This window comes from Pan paniscus, chromosome 7 (assembly GCF_029289425.2).
Source record: "Pan paniscus chromosome 7, NHGRI_mPanPan1-v2.0_pri, whole genome shotgun sequence".
Lineage (NCBI taxonomy): Eukaryota > Metazoa > Chordata > Mammalia > Primates > Hominidae > Pan > Pan paniscus.
In genome coordinates, this window is record NC_073256.2 from 124599361 (window position 1) to 124621937 (window position 22577).

Consider the following 22577-nt stretch of genomic DNA (forward strand, 5'->3'; position numbering starts at 1 on the left):
TTTTGTACTATTAGTAGAGGTGGGGTTTCCCTATGTTAGCCAGGATGGTCTCAATCTCCTGACCTCATGATCCGCCTGCCTTGGCCTCCCAAAGTGTTGGGATTAGAGGCATGAGCCACCGCACCCAGCCCCTTATAGGAAACTTTTTTTAAAAAAAAGTCTTTGTTTTGGTTTTGGCTCATTCAGACACTGTTTTATACAGAGTTTATCTCTACAGTGAGATAAACTTTGCCAAATGCACATTCTCATGCAACTCACATTCCTGTCAACATAGAGACCATTTATTTTATCCTAGAAGATTCTCCCAGACCCTTTCTCAGTCAATCCCACTCCCCAGAGAGAGTCACTGCTTTTATTTCTTGTCTCATAGTTTTGCCTTATCTAGAGGTTTATATAAAGAAAATTCATACAGAATGTATTCATATGTGGCCAACTTCATTCACTTAGAATAACGTTTTTGAGGCCCTTTTATTTTAGTGCACTTATCAGTAGTTTAGACCTTTTTTGTTACTGAGTAGTATTTCATTGTTTGGCGGTGCTACATTTTAAAAAGTATATATATTCACCATTTGCTAGACACTTAGGTTGTTTACTATTTTACCTATTATATATAAAACACATATTTTTGTACAAGTCATTTTTCTGTAAATATGTTGTTCTTCCTTGTGTGTCCTAGGGTTGGTACAGTTTAACTTTATGAGAATGTGCTAAGCAATGCACAAGATCTCCATCTGTTTCACAAACTCTACAGCTTTTGATGTTGTTCATCTTTTAGTTTATCTTTTCCATGCAGTTGTAGTGGTATTTCATTGGGTTTTAATTCCCATTACCTTGATGGCAATGCTATTGAGCACCTTTCCTTGTGCTTTTTGGCTTTTTCTGTACCCTCCTTTGTGAATTGTCTAAGTTTTTTCTCTATTTTTCAAAAGGTGTTTGTTGTTGTTTTTAAATATTTTCATTTTAAGTGTTATCTATTTGAAATACAAATCCTTTTTTCTAGTTTCTTTTTTTGTGTGTATGTGTTTTTGTTGAGCAGAAGTTTTTAATTTTGATGAAGTCCAACTTATCAATTTTTTTCTGGTACGGGCTTTCTGAGTCTTTTAAATAGGTATATCCTAAAGAATTAAATTCAAAATTAACAAACCAATCAAGGTACATGACTTTCTGTAAAGAGCATTACTAATTGTATAGAAAAATGTGTTTTTCAATGCATTAAGACATTTCAAAATGCCTTAAATGTTGTCATTTTACCTTTATCTGGTGCTTACAATGTCAATTTTACATATACCTTAAAATACACAATACATAATTAATAAAGGAGTATATATGTAAATTTATGCACACATAAATATATACCTGCATGCATAAACAAATAAATATACATATTGAGGTGCATATTCAGCAATGTTATTGATAAAGAACATGATAAGAAATTTTGGGACCACTGGACAGTCATCTCAAAGTAGAGACAGAGGTATATTCAGGATATTATGGTCATCCAGAGGAAAGACGTTAAGCCAAACATGGAATTTAGACAAAACTTTCTGAATAAGATGACTGTCCATGTGAATCTTAAGAGGTTAGTAAGAATTATGCAAGAGGCTATGAGAGAAGGCATGTAAGAAAGATACAGCAAGATGAACAAAATCATAGATGTGTGAAATCTCATGGATTATGGGGGAAATTATATTTCACACTTACTAGAATTTTAAATCCAAGAAGAGATTAGATGGGTTGGTAGGGACCGGATCGTGGAGGGCCTTGTTTTGCCATGCTGAGAGAATGGATTTAATGCTCAAGGTGACAAGGAGCCACCCACTGAAATGGTTTAAGGAGAGGACTGCCATATTCCAATTGTAAATGCTCACCTTTGTAGCAGTGGGCAGATGAGGTTGAGAAGAAAAAGCTAGAGCCTTGAGAACAGTTAGGGGATATTGCAATTGTGCGGGTAGCAGATTATGAGGACCTAGATAGGAGAGGAAGGGGTGTGTTTGAGAATCATTCAAGGAGTAAAATCAGGAGGACCTGGTGATTTGCTGTGAAGGTGGATCAGGAGGTAGAGAAAGGAGAAGGGTACCTAACTCTCAGGTTCTGGTTTGGGTAGCTGAGTAGGGAAATACAAGACGAGAAGCTGCACCAGCAGGGTTGCTGTTTCCAAGCTTTACTCTGCCTGTGCATCCATATAGGCTTCTCTGCATTGATAGCTACCAGCTCCTGTCACTGTAAAATAAACTCCCTAGGAAAGCATTTTTAACTGTGTTATATTTGGAACCTAAAGTTCCCTTATATTATATTATCTCTCGAAGTCTGTCTAACTGATATACTGAACACATATGGAAGTGCAAAATGGGGTGTAAAAATGACGAGCCTGCATTTGAATAAAATTTATTCAACCATTTATTCAAGAAATATTTATTGAACAACCACTTCATGTCAGTAAATGCCCCAGGTACAGGGGATACAGTGGTAAACAAACCCGATCTGGCCCCTGCCTTCAGGTTTCTTGTTTCCAGAAGGGGCAGAGAGTATGATATTGGGGATAGTACAAGGAGTAGTGAGGACATAGAGAAGGAAGATCTATTTCCCTCAAAAGTCAGGAAAACCTTTTAGAAGAAGAAGAAGGAATAAATGGGTATATGGAGGGAGTACTGCAGGCAGTACTGCCTGTAATATCACATGATAATATAAATATCATATACACATACATAATACACAAGGCACAGGGACAAGAAAGAATCAAATCAACGGGATGAAATGAAAGTTCAACAGGACTGGAATACAGAGTGCAAGGGAGAGAGGGAATGATGAGATTCAACAAATATTTTCTTTGCTGTACAATGTTCGACAAGGTTGGGTTTTACACTAAATTTAAAGAATATGACAATGAGTTAAAAAAGTTCCTGCTCTCAGAAGCTCATGGTCTACTGAGAAAGAAAGACAGTCACAAACAATAAACAAATCCTGTACTGGGTACTCCAATAAGAATTTTAAAGTATCAAGGACTCATGGGCATCCCGTCAAGGTTACTAGGAACCAGGGAAAAGATAACAGAAGAAGGGATGTTTCAGCAAAGTCTTAAATGATTTTATAAAAATTCTCAACAGCCTTGGACACAGCGTATAAAATGGAAGGCATTCCAGACAGTGGGACCCAAATGTGCAAGTATAAGGGACTTGGGTTGGAGGGGAGACATTTATGTTTGAGGATCATATTTAGAACAGTTGTTACTGAAATATATTTCTGGTCCAGCTCTCAGCCCTCCAGCATCCCAGGGCCATCCTTCTAATGGACACACTCCTACAGGCAAAATCAGATGGAAATAGAGCATCATTTGAGGTCATTTCAAATGGTGAAAGATGTAAGGTAAAAGTACGGCCTTGCAGAGTAGTAGAACTCCCCAAAATTATAAAATGCAGTCATTTTATGTTATATGTAATAAAGGCTTAGGTAGTCAAAAATTATTCTTTTTCCCAATTTCTGTTATATAAGGTTATATGAAATTTCTTTCCATCTTTAGTGAATATTCAGTACAGAAAGATCATAGACTCATGTTCATAGTTAATAACATTTATAAGCAAAATTAATATAAGAAAGGTGTTTTAATTTGTTTTTCAAGAATTGCTAAAGGAAGGTACATGTTTTAGGAAGTGAACCAGAAGTTTCTGCACAGAAAGAAGAAAGGGGTGAGGGGATTATAATCCAGTATGAATTGATATTATAGGTTAAATTGATAAGAATATTTTAAAACTGTTCTTGTAAAGCTATTCCTCTGGAAGACTGAACAGCTTTATTAAGGCTAGCTTGGAATGCTAGAAACTATAAAATATTAAAAGCATCAAAGAATCCCTACAGCCTGCTTATAGATTATAAGAATTTTACATGACTTCATAGTAAAGCACACTGGATCAGGGATCATGAGACCAAAGTTTATTCACTGTGTGGTCATTGATAAGGGCCTTAATGGACTGCATCTGGCTTGCTTCATTGGTAAAATGGAAGTGCTAATACCTTCTTTTTAGGGTTATTTAGAACCTAAATGAACTACAGTTGACCCTTGAACAATGCAGGGACAATGACCCCTTGTGTGGCAAAAATCCACATAGAACTTTGACTCCCCTAAAAGCTAATTACTAATAGCCTACTGACCAGAAGCCTTATAGATAACACAGTCGATTAACACATGTTCTGTGTGCTGTATGTACAATATACTCTATTTTTACGGTAAAGAAAGCTAGAGAAAAGAAAATGTTATTAAGAAAGTCACAAGACAGAGAAATATATTTACTATTCATTATGTGGAAGCGGATCATCATGAAGGGCTTTATCCTTGTTGTCTTTATGTTACATAGGCTGAGGAGTAGGACAAGAAGGAGAAGGGTTTGGTCTTGCTGTCTTAGGGGTGGCAGAGGCAGAAGAAAGTCGGCCTGTGAGTGGACCTGCACAGTTCAAATCCACGTTGTTTAGGAGTCAATTGCAGTATGCCTAGCGCATTTAGCATGATCACTGATGCTGTTAGGGTATGTATCTGTAAGTGTGCTCTCTGGACAGCTATTTCTGCACAATAGAAGTAGACTGCATGCCACATGTGTAATTTAAACTATTCTAGCTCTACATCAAAAAGTGTGAGAAGAAATGGGTAAAATTGATTTTAGTAACATATTTTATTTAGCCCAATACATTCCAGAAATGGATATTTCAATATGTAATCAATATAAAATTATTAATGAGGTATTTGACATCACTTTCAAAATATACTCAGCCTTCTTAATCTGGTGTGCATTTTCCATTACAATACATCTCAATCTGGATGAACCACATCCCAATGCTCAATAGCCATATATGGCTAGTGGCTATAAAAATGGGCAGTGCAAACTTGGGGTACGCTGCTGGGTTTAACTCCCAGCACCACCACTTAGTGGCTGCATCTCCTTGGGCAGTTCTTTACCTTCTCTGTCCTTCAGTTTTCTCCTATATATAAAGGGTATGCTAATAATGCACACATGATGGTGTCATAGGATGAAATGGCTTATAGTAATACTAAATATATGCTAGCTACTGTTAGTAGTAGTCTTGCTAATAATAGTATCAGTATTCAAGGTTAATGCTAACTACTACAACTGTTATGATTGTTTTATTTTCACAATCATCAGCAGCAGCAGCATTATCATCATCATGCAAAGGGTCCAGTCTGATGGTGGAGCTCTGTATATAAGCCTCAGGTTGGAAGCTGGTCATGACATTTCTAAGAGGTTGTAAGTGTCCATCCTATAAGAAGCAGCATCTCAGTCAGTGTGTATGAGTGCATGAAGGCATGATCCAAGCTTTTGGAAGAAGTAGCTGGCATGACTTAGGTGTGCTACCAAGGCCCTAGACAAATAATCTGTGATACGGTCCAGGGTCTCAGCTTCAGGGAAAAAAAAATAGTGGAAATCAGACAATCTTGTCTGAAACCCATGTTTTTCAACTGGCATAACTGATAGAAATTAGAGACCTTTAGGTTTGGTGGGCATGTGAATACCAAGGTCCTCAACCCAGACTGATAAGCCACCACACTGAGATCAGTAAGGTTAACTTCAGATCCCCTGGTTCCAAATATAGTCTTGGATTATCTAGAAGTGGCTCAGGAACTGAGTGATGTCTACCTGTTTAAATGGGACTAATACAGGCATAACACCCACCACCCCCAAAATTAATTATTTAGTTCTAAAAATTTTGTGTGGCAGAATAATTTTTAAGGTATTAATGTATATTTTTCTACTTGTATTTTCCTCATTCAAGAAAAAGTCAAGCTGTTTGCTCCTCTACCTTTAGGGATATTTTCATGAAAAGAAAAGTAGAAATTAATTTCAAGAATTTTTCATTATTAGATATTGTGTCCAAGAACCTAAGGCCATAGGGATTATGCTAGGTTTCCTGGAGAGTGATCCAACAGGGCATGCCTCTGAACAGACCTCTCTTCAGTAGGGCACCAGGGAGCTGCCATGAACTTAAGGTGGGTGGGGCCTTTGAGACACTGCTCCTTACTCTTTTTTTCTTATATTCAAGGGCCTATGAAATAAGTCTCTTTTCAAGAGTTATCTTGGACAACCCTGCACTTGCGGAGTTGTTCTAGGCATTGCACCCTTCCAGGGAGCAGCCAGGCCCAGGGAAACTCAAGGAGAGAGAAAGAGAGGGACTTCCCCAGACTTAAATGTAGGGATGCCTGGAGACTAAGAGAGGAAAAGAAGTCCTGGAGTTTTTCAAATAGCAGAAACCCATACCTTATTTGCAGATAATTCCCAAAAGTGCAGGCAAAATGGGGTGTTGGGGAAAAAGGCTCTGTGGCTTCCTACCTAAAGTGTGGCTTGGCCTCTGCAGGGCTGGATGGACTGAAGGAAGCAATGGGAGAAGAACAATGGGTGTCTCAAGGATCAAGGATGTGGAATGATGACTGGAAATGTGTCCCCAAGACCTAGGCTGTCCATTTGCCTCTGGGTCCTTTACACTGTGCTAGAGTGGGGAGGTTGTGAAATGACTGAAGTGATTTCCTTGCTGTCTTGAATGGGGAGTTTGTAGGCAAAATGAAAAGTTGATTTAAAACACATAGCCCGGGCAGAGTGGCTGATGCTTGTAATCCCAGCACTTTGGGAGGCCAAGCGGGGTGGATCATGAGGTCAGGAGATCGAGACCATCCTGGCCAACATGGTGAAACCCTGTCTCTACTAAAAATACAAAAATTAGCCAGGCGTGGTGGCATGCGCCTGTAGTCCCAGTTACTCACGAGGATGAGGCAGGAGAATTGCTTGAACCTTGGAGGCGGAGGTTGCAGTGAGCGGAGATAGCACCACTGCATTCCAGCTTGGGGTGACAGAGTGAGACTCTGGGGAGAAAAACAAAAAACATAAAGTATTGTGATATTCCTTTCTTGTCTGGACTTGTGAAATGAGATTTATACCCAAAATAGATACTTAAATGATCTCATTTTTATTTTGAAAATGGTACAGAAAAGGAGGAGAAAGCAACTAGGGTACCAATGTTTAGTAACTGAGGAAACAATTTCAGAAAGGTTAAAATAATTTTTCAGGATAAATACCAGTGTTCGGTCACTGGGCTAGATCTTCTGATAAATAGGTAGTTAGGTAGGTAGATAAATAGGGAGATAGATGGGTAGATAGATAAACAATATGTTCCTTCATATGTATCATTTTCAAAACCTTAGATTATTTTACTGATAAGCAGAGTATTATTATGCCCTTGGTTTGCCATCTATGGTAGGCAGAATTCTATATGATGGCCCACAAGACTTCCCACCCCCTATTGTACTTCCTCTATATAATCCCCAAGACAATGAATGTGTTGGATTTAACTCCTGTCTCAGACCTATAGATGCATATTTAAAGGGCCCACTCATATGATCAGGTAAAACCCATTCAGATCACCTGCCCTGAGAGTAGCCAGGTGCTGAGTATGACCCCCATCTGACATCCAGCAGACAATGGGACATCAGTTCTACAACCCCAATAACTTAACTCTGCCAACAATAAACTTGGAAGAGGACCCTGAGCTCCAGATGAGAATGCAGCTGCTCACCATGATTTTTGCCTCATAAGACGCTAAGCAGAAAGCTCAGTGCAACAATGCAAAAGGATTACGACAGTTTGAAATGAATATTTTGATAAAATGTTTCCTGGAACAAATAAAATTATGTTGGAAAGCAATAAAACACCTTAAAATATTTTAAGCCAAACAAATATTTTCTACTGAAATAGTAATGCTGAAAATCGTCATGAGTTTGCACTTTTGACAGCGTGGAAATTTGATACAGGACTAAATATATTGTGGGTCTATATAATCAGGAAAGAATGAGGTTGGAGCAATAGAAAGATTGCAGGGAAATTAGCATGGGGCAGTGGAAAGCATGCCAAAAATGGCAGAGTAAGGAAATGTGTGGAAGTAGGCCACTAGCTTGGATCTGGCACAATGCAACCACTACATATGGGGTGCATTTAAATTGAGGGGCACTGTAAAAATTCTGATGACTCCCTTAATACTTAAATGTTTCAAGGTTATGGTTGTGGAAGCATCCTCCCATGAGGAAGGGAAATATGACTGCCTACTCTCATTCATATCGCTCCAGGTTCATCTCCCACTTGGAGAATTCCCCAGTCTCATGGCCATCCTCACAATTACCTCACCGATTCTTGATGTAATCTACTTACCCAACTCCTATGGCTCCACTCCTCTTTGGATTTCCTCTTGTGTATCTAAACATAGTTTTACACTTTAATCCTGCTTGAGTTCAGACTCATATATCCAACTACCAAACTTGAATCACTACTTCTAAAACTCAACATGTAAAACCTAGCTCATTAGCTACTCCCCAGAACCTGTGTTTCCTATTTAGGTGATTTAGACTGCCCCCTATTTAATTAACCAAGACAAAATCTGGAATGATTTTGATTTCCCCCCACCTCCCATTCAATTATTAAGTTCCTTAGATTATTTTTCCTTAATATCATGCAAAATCTAAGCTTAGGAACATGACTTAAAGTCCTTCGTTATGTGGCCCCAGCTCCCGCCTCTTCTCCTAGTGCTCTTCCCTCAAATAAACATTACAGTCCATTTATACTGAAAAACATGGAATTCCCCACAACTCCATGCTTTCTGACACCTGTATGCCTCTGCAGTTCCTCTTCTCAGCCTCCACCTCCTGGGATCCAGTGACCCTTCCCCCTCAAACTCCGAAGCAGCTAGGAATATAGGTGCACACCACCATGCCAGGCTAATTTTTGTATGTTTTATAGAGATGGGGTTTCACCATGTTACCCAGGCTGGTCTCAAACTCCTGGACTCAAGAGACCCAACAGCCTTAGCTTCCCAAAGTGCCATAGATGCCATCTTCTATGAAAATTTGTGCAAATTGAGGGAGACCTACATGTTCCTTTTCATTTTAAAACATCTCTATATAAAACTTGCTATTGCATGGAAGTTCTCATCTTTTACACACTTGTTATTTACAACGATACACAACATAAAATTCAGCAGATTTAATCACTCCCATCTCAGTGTTCTTGTAGCTTTAACATAGAATAATCTATTAACATAAGCACTTTTGTACGAATGCTTATTTCTTCTTGTCTGTTTTTCTGACTAATTGTGAATGTCCATATGCCTTAATTATCTCTGTATCTTTAAGTACCTTCCTAATGCTTTACCTGGATGCTAGTAGGTGTTCCATATGTCTGTTAAATATAATGCACATTCTGCCATTAAACCTGTACAATTATTTCCCAAGGATAGGGCTTATGTAAGTATAATCCAGCATTTCAGTATGAATATTACAATGGTTTGTGCCTTTCTCCTAATGGAAATATTTAAGTTAATTTAGATCCTTAATGATGTTCTCACTCTAACCTTTCACACCATTGTTTGATGTTTACTCATTGTATTAAAGTCCACACAATTGAATATTACCTGCTTGGGAGGAGCCAAGATGGCCAAATAGGAACAGCTCCGGTCTACAGCTCCCAGCGTGAGCGACACAGAAGACGGGTGATTTCTGCATTTCCATCTGAGGTACCGGGTTCATCTCACTAGGGAGTGCCAGACAGTGGGCACAGGTCAGTGGGTGCGCGCACCATGCGCGAGCCGAAGCAGGGCGAGGCATTGCCTCACTTGGGAAGTGCAAGGGGTCAGGGAGTTCCCTTTCTGAGTCAAAGAAAGGGGTGACGGACGCACCTGGAAAATCGGGTCACTCTCACCCGAATACTGCACTTTTCCGACGGGCTTAGAAAACGGCGCACCACGAGATGATATCCCACACCTGGCTCGGAGGGTCCTACGCCCACGGAGTCTCGCTGATTGCTAGCACAGCAGTCTGAGATCAAACTGCAAGGCAGCAGCGAGGCTGGGGGAGGGACGCCCGCCATTGCCCAGGCTTGATTAGGTAAACAAAGCAGCTGGGAAGCTGGAACTGGGTGGAGCCCACCACAGCTCAACTAGGCCTGCCTGCCTCTGTAGGCTCCACCTCTGGAGGCAGGGCACAGACAAACAAAAAGACAGCAGTAACCTCTGCAGACTTAAATGTCCCTGTCTGACAGCTTTGAAGAGAGCAGTGGTTCTCCCAGCATGCAGCTGGAGATCTGAGAACGGGCAGACTGCCTCCTCAAGTGGGTCCCTGACCCCTGACCCCCGAGCAGCCTAACTGGGAGGCACCCCCCAGCAGGGGCACACTGACACCTCACACAGCAGGGTATTCCAACAGACCTGCAGCTGAGGGTCCTCTCTGTTAGAAGGAAAACTAACAAACAGAAAGGACATCCACACCAAAAACCCCTCTGTACATCACCATCATCAAAGACCAAAAGTAGATAAAACCACAAAGATGGGGAAAAAACAACAGAAAAACTGGAAACTCTAAAAAGCAGAGCGCCTCTCCTCCTCCAAAGGAACGCAGTTCCTCACCAGCAACGGAACAAAGCTGGATGGAGAATGACTTTGACGAGCTGAGAGAAGAAGGCTTCAGACGATCAAATTACTCTGAGCTACGGGAGGACATTCAAACCAAAGGCAAAGAAGTTGAAAACTTTGAAAAAAATTTAGAAGAATGTATAACTAGAATAACCAATACAGAGAAGTGCTTAAAGGAGCTGATGGAGCTGAAAACCAAGGATGGAGAACTACGTGAAGAATGCAGAAGCCTCAGGGGCTGATGCGATCAACTGGAAGAAAGTGTATCAGCAAAGGAAGATGAAATGAATGAAATGAAGCAAGGAGGGAAGTTTAGAGAAAAAAGAATAAAAAGAAATGAGCAAAGCCTCCAAGAAATATGGGACTATGTGAAAAGACCAAATCTACATCTGATTGGTGTACCTGAAAGTGATGGGGAGAATGGAACCAAGTTGGAAAACACTCTGCAGGATATCATCCAGGAGAACATCCCCAATCTAGCAAGGCAGGCCAACATTCAGATTCAGGAAATACAGAGAACACCACAAAGATACTCCTCGAGAAGAGCAACTCCAAGACACATAATTGTCAGATTCACCAAAGTTGAAATGAAGGAAAAAAGATTAAGGGCAGCCAGAGAGAAAGGTCGGGTTACCCTCAAAGGGAAGCCCATCAGACTAACAGCGGATCTCTCGGCAGAAACCCTACAAGCCAGAAGAGAGTGGGGGCCAATATTCAACATTCTTAAAGAAAAGAATTTTCAACCCAGAATTTCATATCCAGCCAAACTAAGCTTCATAAGTGAAGGAGAAATAAAATCCTTTACAGACAAGCAAATGCTGAGGGATTTTGTCACCACCAGGCCTGCCTTACAAGAGCTCCTGAAGGAAGCACTAAACATGGAAAGGAACAACCGGTACCAGCCACTGCAAAATCATGCCAAAATGTAAAGACCATCGAGACTAGGAAGAAACTGCATCAACTAACGAGCAAAATAACCAGCTAACATCATAATGACAGGATCAAATTCCCACATAACAATATTAACTTTAAATGTAAATGGACGAAATGCTCCAATTAAAAGACACAGACTGGCAAATTGGATAAAGAGTCAAGACCCATCAGTGTGCTGTATTCAGGAAACCCATCTCACGTGCAGAGACACACATAGGCTCAAAATAAAAGGATGGAGGAAGATCTACCAAGCAAATGGAAAACAAAAAAAGGCAGGGGTTGCAATCCTAGTCTCTGATAAAACAGACTTTCAACCAACAAAGATCAAAAGAGACAAAGAAGGCCATTACATAATGGTAAAGGGATCAATTCAACAAGAAGAGCTAACCATCCTAAATATATATGCACCCAATACAGGAGCACCAAGATTCATAAAGCAAGTCCTTAGTGACCTACAAAGAGACTTAGACTCCCACACAATAATAATGGGAGACGTTAACACCGCACTGTCAACATTAGATAGATCAACGAGACAGAAAGTCAACAAGGATACCCAGGAATTGAACTCAGCTCTGCACCAAGTGGACCTAATAGACATCTACAGAACTCTCCACCCCAAATCAACAGAATATGCATTTTTTTCAGCACCACACCACACCTATTCCAAAATTGACCACATACTGGGAAGTAAAGCTCTCCTCAGCAAATGTAAAAGAACAGAAATTATAACAAACTATCTCTCAGACCACAGTGCAATCAAACTAGAACTCAGGATTAAGAATCTCACTCAAAACTGCTCAACTACATGGAAACTGAACAACCTGCTCCTGAATGACTACTGGGTACATAACGAAATGAAGGCAGAAATAAAGATGTTCTTTGAAACCAACGAGAACAAAGACACAACATACCAGAATCTCTGGGACGCATTCAAAGCAGTGTGTAGAGGGAAATTTATAGCACTAAATGCCCACAAGAGAAAGCAGGAAAGATCCAAAATTGACACCCTAACATCACAATTAAAAGAACTAGAAAAGCAAGAGCAAACACATTCAAAAGCTAGCAGAAGGCAAGAAATAACTAAAATCAGAGCAGAACTGAAGGAAATAGAGACACAAAAAGCCCTTCAAAAAATTAATGAATCCAGGAGCTGGTTTTTTGAAAGGATCAGCAAAATTGATAGACCGCTAGCAAGACTAATAAAGAAAAAAAGAGAGAAGAATCAAATAGATGCAATAAAAAATGATAAAGGGGATATCACCACCGATCCCACAGAAATATAAACTACCATCAGAGAATACTACAAACACCTCTACACAAATAAACTAGAAAATCTAGAAGAAATGGATAAATTCCTGGACACATACACTCTCCCAAGACTAAACCAGGAAGAAGTTGAATCTCTGAATAGACCAATAACAGGAGCTGAAATTGTGGCAATAATCAATAGCTCACCAACCAAAAAGAGTCCAGGACCGGATGGATTCACAGCCGAATTCTACCAGAGGTACAAGGAGGAACTGGTACCATTCCTTCTGAAACTATTCCAATCAATAGAAAAAGAGGGAATCCTCCCTAACTCATTTTATGAGGCCAGCATCATTCTGATACCAAAGCCAGGAAGAGACACAACAAAAAAAGAGAATTTTAGACCAATATCCTTGATGAACATTGATGCAAAAATCCTCAATAAAATACTGGCAAAACGAATCCAGCAGCACATCAAAAAGCTTATCCACCATGATCAAGTGGGCTTCATCTCTGGGATGCAAGGCTGGTTCAATATACGCAAATCAATAAATGTAATCCAGCATATAAACAGAGCCAAAGACTAAAACCACATGATTATCTCAATAGATGCAGAAAAAGCCTTTGACAATTCAACAACCCTTCATGCTAAAAACTCTCAATAAATTAGGTATTGATGGGATGTATTTCAAAATAATAAGAGCTATCTATGACAAACCCACAGCCAATATCATACTGAATGGGCAAAAACTGGAAGCATTCCCTTTGAAAAGTGGCACAAGACAGGGATGCCCTCTCTCACCACTCCTATTCAACATAGTGTTGGAAGTTCTGGCCAGGGCAATTAGGCAGGAGAAGGAAATAAAGGGTATTCAATTAGGAAAAGAGGAAGTCAAATTGTCCCTGTTGGCAGACGACATGATTGTATATCTAGAAAACCCCATTGTCTCAGCCCAAAATCTCCCTAAGCTGATAAGCAACTTCAGCAAAGTCTCATGATACAAAATCAATGTACAAAAATCACAAGCATTCTTATACACCAACAACAGACAAACAGAGAGCCAAATCATGAGTGAACTCCCATTCCCAATTGCTTCAAAGAGAATAAAATACCTAGGAATCCAACTTACAAAGGATGTGAAGGACCTCTTCAAGGAGAACTACAAACCACTGCTCAATGAAATAAAAGAGGATACAAACAAATGGAAGAACATTCCATGCTCATGGGTAGGAAGAATCAATATCGTGAAAATGGCCATACTGCCCAAGGTAATTTATAGATTCAATGCCATCCCCATCAAGCTACCAATGACTTTCTTCACAGAATTGGAAAAAACTACTTTAAAGTTCATATGGAACCAAAAAAGAGCCCGCATCGCCAAGTCAATCCTAAGCCAAAAGAACAAAGCTGGAGGCATCACGCTACCTGACTTCAAACTATACTACAAGGCTACAATAACCAAAACAGCATGGTATTGGTACCAAAACAGAGATATAGATCAATGGAACAGAACAGAGCCCTCAGAAATAATGCCGCATATCTACAACTATCTGATCTTTGACAAACCTGAGAAAAACAAGCAATGGGGAAGGATTCCCTATTTAATAAATGGTGCTGGGAAAACTGGCTAGCCATATGTAGAAAGCTGAAACTGGACCCCTTCCTTACACCTTACACAAAAATCAATTCAAGATGGATTAAAGACTTAAACGTTAGACCTAAAACCATAAAAACCCTAGAAAGAAACCTAGGCATTACCATTCAGGACATAGGCATGGGCAAGGACTTCATGTCTAAAACACCAAAAAGCAATGGCAACAAAAGACAAAATTGACAAATGGGATCTAATTAAACTAAAGAGCTTCTGCACAGCAAAAGAAACTACCATCAGAGTGAACAGGCAACCTACAAAATGGGAGAAAATTTTCACAACCTACTCATCTGACAAAGGGCCAATATCCAGAATCTACGATGAACTCAAACAAATTTACAAGAAAAAAACAAACAACCCCATCAAAAAGTGCGCGAAGGACATGAACAGACACTTCTCAAAAGAAGACATTTATGCAGCCAAAAAACACATGAAAAAATGCTCAACATCACTGGCCATCAGAGAAATGCAAATCAAAACCACAATGAGATACCATCTCACACCAGTTAGAATGGCAATCATTAAAAAGTCAGGAAACAACAGGTGCTGGAGAGGATGTGGAGAAATAGGAACACTTTTACACTGTTGGTGGGACTGTAAACTAGTTCAACCATTGTGGAAGTCAGTGTGGCGATTCCTCAGGGATCTAGAACTAGAAATACCATTTGACCCAGCCATCCCATTACTGGGTATATACCCAAAGGACTATAAATCATGCTGCTCTAAAGACACATGCACACGTATGTTTATTGCGGCATTATTCACAATAGCAAAGACTTGGAACCAACCCAAATGTCCAACAATGATAGACTGGATGAAGAAAATGTGGCACATATACACCATGGAATACTATGCAGCCATAAAAAATGATGAGTTCATGTCCTTTGTAGGGACATGGATGAAATTGGAAATCATCATTCTCAGTAAACTATCACAAGAACAAAAAACCAAACACCGCATATTCTCACTCATAGGTGGGAACTGAACAATGAGATCACATGGACAGAGGAAAGGGAATATCACACTCTGGGGACTGTTGTGGGGTGGGGGGAGTGGGGAGGGATAGCATCGGGAGATATACCTAATGCTAGACGACGAGTTAGTGGGTGCAGCACACCAGCATGGCACATGTATACATATGTAACTAACCTGCACAATGTGCACATGTATCCTAAAACTTAAAGTATAATAAAAAAAAGAATATAAAAAAGTATATTACCTGCTTATAATATTTTCTTTTAAATTCATTTTTAACTTACAAAATTTAATACTTTTTTTAGTTGATTCCAGTCCTTTACAGCATATCTAGAAAGCAGATCTATATTTTAAAAATTTAGTTACTGTAAGAGAAACTCAGGTAAGGGAGTCGCAGTAATTCTGTGGCACAGTTGCGTGATAGTGGTACCCTCCCAGCTTTCACCTTCATAACCAGCACATGGACTCCCTGGGGGCCAAGATAGAGTGCATGGATGGGCAGGAGGCAGACTGCTTTCATGAGGAGATAGAATAGGACCTTATTTGTAAAAGGTACCAGGACGCAGCCTCTTCTTCAACAAAACAAAATAAAATAAAATATCCTTTTACATTTGATGACAGTTCACATGTCAGAGACTGTCCTGTGTTAAAAGGGAGTTATTAAATTTTAACCGTAATCTATCATTTACTCTCCATTGAAGCTGACTCCATTAACTTGCTTTCTTGAAAGAATACAGGTGATATAATGACTTCTTTAAGTTTTTCCCAGGAATCCCTTAATTATATTCACTATCTTAACTTCAGTGATGATATGTAGTAATTAATAAAATGATTAGAGAAATACATGAGGAAATACTAGAAAAAGACTTCAGTCGAATCTTAAATCATAAGCTGCCCAAATTTGTGTGTGTGTGTGTGTGTGTGTGTGTGGTGGGTTTTATTTTTTGTTTTTGTTTTTGTTATTTTGAGACAGTCTCAACCTGTCACCTGGTTGGAGTGCAATGGCCTGAGCTCGGCTCACTGCAACCTTCGCCTCCCAGGTTCAAGCGATTCTCCTGCCTCAGCCTCCTGAGTAGCTGGGATTACAGGTACCTGCCACCACGCCTGGCTAATTTTTTGTATCTTTAGTGGAACTGGGGTTTCACCATGTTGGCCAGGCTTATCTCGAACTCCTGAACTCATGATCCGCCTGCCTAGGCCTCCCAAAGTGCTGGGATTATAGGCGTGAGCCACCGTGCCTGGCCCCAACAATAATATATGTGTAAAGAGTAAATGAGTAATTACCATTCAATGGTACATTTTCTATATTTACACAGTTTTGAATTTAAAAGAGCATGTAGGTTTCCCTCAATTTATATAATACATATGTTCCAGCGAAGTTGATAATAAACTAGACATCTAACTAAAATTATAAATTCGGACATCTTTTTCTGGAGGAGAATGGCCTAAGTTTAAAGTCTGAAAATAAATGACTCAACATAGTGGTCAAATCCGAGAGTTGGATTTTTTATAGGTAGAAGTGATTTCTCAGTCTTTCAAAGCAATTCAATTCCATTCAACAAATAACAAGTTTCTGGTAGGTACTGCGGGGAATTAAAAAAAAATAAGTAAGAGGCAGCCTTTTATAAAACCCAAGCAAAATATGTTGAGCTGTAAAAGTATGTATGTATTGAGAAGGTGACAATTAATAGAGGGCATCAGAAAAGGGGTCATGAAGCAGCTAATGTTTTTATGCATCCCAGAGGGTTGTTAGAGGATTGTTTTGCCCATCTGAGCTGAAGGAAGGGACATTTGGGATAGCGGTTCTGAAAGGTCAGGATGCATAAAACTCACATGGCTGGCAGAAGGGTAGGTGGGGGCTGCAGCACTGTGTTCTGTATCAGGTAGCTATTGCTACAATAATGATGTTTAACAAAACTCTGAAAAAGAAAATGCAGAGGTTTAAAACAACAACCCATTATTGTTTCTCATGATAATGCATGTTAGCTGAGCAGTTCTGCTGATGTGAGCCAGGCTCAGTTGATCTCATTTGAGATCACTCATGTATCTGGAATCATCCATGGGTCAGCTGTGGGCTGGCTGGTCTAGGGTGGTCTCAGCTGGTAGACTAGGCTTTGCTCCACGTGGTCTCTAATCCTCCATTAGGCTATGCTGGACTTTTTTTCATGCCAAAGGTAGAATGTTTCTGACCAGACTCAGAACTGGCACATAGTCATCACTTCTGTTGTGTTTTATTGGCTACAGAAGGTCAGAGTTAGCCATTCAGGGAGTAAGGAAATAGAGTTTATCTCTTTATGAAACAAGCTGCAAAGTCGCATTGCAAAAGGTATGAATACAGAAAGGGGAAGAATAGGCATCATTTTTGCAAGTAGTCGACCATAGGGCTTCTTTGTTCTGAGTGGAATACTGATTAGGTGGAATGAAGCTGTCTGGCAATGCAGGCTGAGATTAACCTGACCTGTTTATTTTAAGTTCAGGGAGTAGTGAGGAAACATTGAAGTGTTTTGAGCAGGGAAAAACCATGGTCAGAAGTCTGGCTTTAGAAGGAATAAGCTTTTATGGTTACGAGGTGAATAACAGCATAGAGAGGCAGGATGAAAGAGTGTCTTTTCCAATCATCTAGGTGGAAATTAAGGAAGGTTTGAATCAATGTAATGGCAATAGGAGCAGAATCAAGGCCAAAGGTAAGAATGCAAGGACTGATAAGACTGCTGATGGCATGTCAGGTGAGTGAGACAAGTAGCATCTTCTTTACGCTCCTTCCTTTTCCCCCTGTATACCAAGCTCAGATTTTTAACACACATCCTCTTATTCTACATTCAGAGTTCCCAGAATATATTGTCCGTTGCCACATGATAATATGGCATGTAATAATTGGCAAGACATGACAATCATATTGTAGGGACATGGGACTGAGATCCACTGCTTTGATCTACCATTCTAATGAGGCTAAGCTTTCTTATTTCATCCCAGACTGAAAGTTTTTCTAAGATTGAGGCTTTAAGTTCATTTGGTAGGTTTTTGTCAATGATTCTATATCTTCATAAATCTCTAATTTAAATTTGGCAAAATACATATTAAAAATAAAATGAAGTTGCACAAATATTACTTTCAATTTTATTTAAATCAAATAATGTTGTGATGATATGAAGAACTTTGCATAGAAACCACATGAATTTTAAAGACAAAATTCGAATACCTAATTATCCTATTCTGAAATAATTAAATGAAAAGAATACACGTTAAATTGCCATAAACATGTACGTATTACATAATACACATAACAGAGTCATAAAACATTTTATACTGATTTATTATAAATAATTGGAAACAATATTTCATTTCTCAAACCCAGACAACAAAACGGTAAATATCATGCTTTCTTTTTTTATTATTTTGTTTTTGTAATATGAGTTTGGAAATAGTATTCTTTACCCAAAAACTGGTTTAAGAAAGTGTCTGTAGGAACAAAAAAGGACAAAATACTCATTTTCTTTCCCTTAAATGAAAACAGTTGAGAAGTTTTTAGAGGGAGAGGCTTACCTGCTATGAAGAAGCCACCAAGAATAGAAAAACGGTATAATACCTGCAAATATCACTTGTAAGGCAAAAAGGGGTAGAATACAGACACAAAAATATAAAAAAGACTTGATGGTAAACTTTAAAAAGTATTTTTCTTAACAATGTGAATAGCTTTATTTTCTCAAATGGAGGAAACCATTAAGGCATAGTGGATCAAGTCACCAAGTTTGAAACTGGTATTGCTACCTTGTCAACAACTGTCTCTTTTATGAGAGGAGACCCAGTAGCTTTATTTCAATTTTCTCATCCCATAGTGACTCATGTTTTAATAAAAACTGTTTACTGTTATAACCTTGGACACTTACAGGCAGAGAAGACTTCTTGATAAAATAATGCAGTAACTTCAAGCACCCCAAAAATTCACTTAAAATACATTATCCCATAGGAATATTTCCATTAAGTTATTTATGGCAACTAGCAGTCAGAATTTCTTAGTCAGGTGACTATGATTAATTTTCTTTTTGTATATATTTCCCTTACATATAATAGTTTTGCCAATTTTTCTCCCCTGATAATAACTTTTAAAAATGAAAAATTGCCTAAGGGAATGGACTGAAGGAGAAATATATGAAGAGTGATGTATTTCATTAAGGGATATAGTAGATTTCTTTGAGCATTTGTGTTATTTGCATCAATTAAGGACAATGTTGCATATTCCAGATTAATTAGCTATTAGGTTTTTTGCAGATATAAACATGCTATGTACAATGATATTTATAATTATTTTATTTTTCATAGACTTCAAAGTGTTTCTTTTATAGACACTGGAACAGTGTGAATCTGGTAAGCATGTTTCAGTTAATTAGAAAAATTTAAATTAGCAAGACATAACAGGGTGAGTATTGGAGTTCTAAAAACATTTTTGAAATAATGAAGTTAACATGCAAGTAGATACTGTAAAATGAACTGCTCCAGAGTACTTGGTTTTACTTCAACTTAATATACTCCAAAATATTGCTTTCCTGTATAATATCAAAGGAAATGTTAAATGCATGTATATTATTTTAAGAACTTGATGATATATTTTACATTCTTTTAACTTTACTCAGGCTATAAATATATTTATATATCATTCAGTTTTTAGAGTAAATGAAAACCATAGTATGGGGGTGGTAAGTTTTCACCACATACATCCTTACTTGATTATGTTCATTTCTTTTTCTGAAAACTGTATCAAAAATCGGAGTAATGGAGTTTGTTTCTACCACACAGTTATTGTCCATGTACTACAGTTCATTATGGCTTACAAAAATGGAATTTTCATTTGAAGATGGGTAAGCAGAAATCAACTAGTAAGTATGATACTGGAATTAGGCTTCTGAAATCCATTAACATTTAACCAACTCAGAGGACAATGCTGTTCTAAATTTTTATCAAAATTGTGCAACAGTATAATTTGTTAGTAGGTTTGCATAGATATAACACCTTTTCACTGGTATAATACATCTTTTCCAAAGGATTATGGCAGGCTTGTTTCTATTCTTCATGTATATTCTCTTTTTCACTCTTTTTTTCTGTTTTACATGAAATTAACCATATTTATCATCTGGCTACCACAGTTCCAAAATAAGGTCCAGTAGTAGTTTGAAGCACAGCAAGCTCAGCAGTTTCTTCCCTTTTTAAAGCCCGACAGTCAGTGGAGTTTTCTATAGTCGAGCCACGTGAGCACTGTCACCCCAAGTAGAGACTCTTGTGAACTCAAACGGCTCCAGATTCACAGTCAAGAACCTTGGTGACTTCACATAACTACCACTTATTGCTGGAAGGGAGACAATATTGTTTGCTTCTGAAGTTTTCAAACAGTTTCTCACCTGGCAGCTTCTCCAGATCTCTTTGTTGCTTTCATAATCGCTTCTGACATTGCGCTTTCAAAAATCTAAAGGTCGAATCATCATAGTTGTGGAACGTAAGGAGTAACTGGGCCCTTTGAAGTAGTGCCACTTTATCCCATTCAGTTTTCCATGGTTTTGTCCCGCAGTATAGAACATTCCATTTAGATTGGAGGGGCCACAAGCATCAAACCACCACCCTGAAAAAATAGTTCATAATAGAAGAGAGAAGGAGGGGCAACAATTTTAAGTAAATGGAATATTTGGAAATAAATGGCATTAATTGCTTGTTCTTATTTGCAATTACGAGGCATCAGTAAATATATTCCCAGTAGTGAAACTGTTTTAAATGACTTCTGATTTAAGATTTGTATGACCCATCAGAGACAGCAATGCTCTCATGGAAAGCAGCTTTCAGTGTGACTCCACTGGAACTCACTTCTTCTTGTAATGATGGGAAGCCTCTGGGCTTCAAGATACAATCTACGTAAGAGATGGATTTACATTTAAGACAAATGCAATAAGGAAAATGCATATACCCATAAGAGGCATTCCATCTTAAGACTGTTATTGGGAATAGAACAATTAATTATTAGTGAAGAAATGCAGAAACTTAGACAAGCAACTGAGATCTAAATAGAAAGATATTCTCCATCTACTGCATATGTTTGTCAATAATTGGCCCTAAGCTGCTTCTAAAATTAATTGGATACTGTGCAATGACTATGATGCTCAAAAGGGCTTTTAATTAATGTACCCTCTCTGTAGTTTATAACAGTAGAAAAAGTGTTCAGCAATAGCAGCCATTCAGTTCCTGTACAGCCATATTTTGTCTATGGTTATTTAAGTGCTTTCCAAACTTAGTAAAAAGAAAAACAACTTGATGAGTAACATGGAAATTCTATGCTTGTATAGCTCTCTATAAGGATAACTGAATAAGTCAGTTTTATTTTTTAAATAAATTAAGTTCTTAGATTTTTAGATAAAGCATAGTGTTTTTTCCTGTCTGCTGAAGTAACACTACTGAATCTTTAGGGAGAGATTTATGCCAGAGACATTCTGGCATATTTTTTATTTGGATACAGTTGACCTCTCTTTGATTACAGACTTATACCTAAGGGACTAATAGCTAAAGAAAGAGAAAGCTGTACAGCTGATGTTTAACTGTAACATGAGCACCATCTTGCAGAAACTTTAGAAGAAGTCAAATGGAGAAAAGCTAGTTCTCATTTTTCAACTTTAGAAGATGAGTACAGCTGGCTTGTGTTTATAAAGTCACACTAGAGGCATAACAAGCTGCATTAATCACCAGTTCATAGTGGGGAACCACAAGGTATGTCTTGATGAATTTGGAAAGACACTATATTCCGTGCAGTTTTATCAACTGTATGCAAACAACATAAATGTTAATGTAGTCAAAACACGAGGGACAAAAAGGTTCTTGTTTGGAAAAGAAGGAGGAACTGCAAGTAAAATCCTACCTTTGTTTTTCTTAAGATTAATTCTTCTAATTTTTGATCAGTACAGCTGTTAAATATGCTGTTTATATTATAAAAAGCATTCTAATATTAGTGAATTTATTTGCCCAAAAGACTCTTTCTAAAGGACTAAAATGAAACTCTAAGATGAAAGTCAACTTGATTGCTTCTGTTTTTAACTTTTCTCCTCCTTTTCTGTGACCTTCTTGAAGCACTTTTCCATTGCATTAATGAACTTTTTATAGTCTTTCAAATATGCACCATGGTCTCTCAAGCAAACACACTTACTCTATTGTTGAGACTGACAACGATTCATAGAATTCTCTTCCAAGTTGCATTGGGGTAAAATGTGTGTTTTTGTTTATTTGGTTTATAGAAAGTCACAGGAGTCCCAGAGGAGTGCGGAAAGACAGACGTCTGTTGCAACAACA

The 22577-nt window shown here is 38.4% G+C and overlaps 1 protein-coding gene across 2 annotated transcripts in view; it reads right to left on the reverse strand.

Moving 5' to 3' along the window:
• Positions 1-18357: 18357 nt before the first annotated feature.
• Positions 18358-22577, reverse strand: part of ANGPT1 (angiopoietin 1) — a 245602-nt gene continuing 241382 nt past the window's right edge. For both annotated transcript variants that reach the window (XM_034966483.4, XM_034966482.4), the window contains exon 9: positions 18358-20868. In XM_034966483.4, coding sequence (XP_034822374.1) covers positions 20708-20868 — 161 coding nt within the window. In that variant the 3' untranslated portion in view covers positions 18358-20707. The remainder of the gene's footprint in view (positions 20869-22577) is intronic.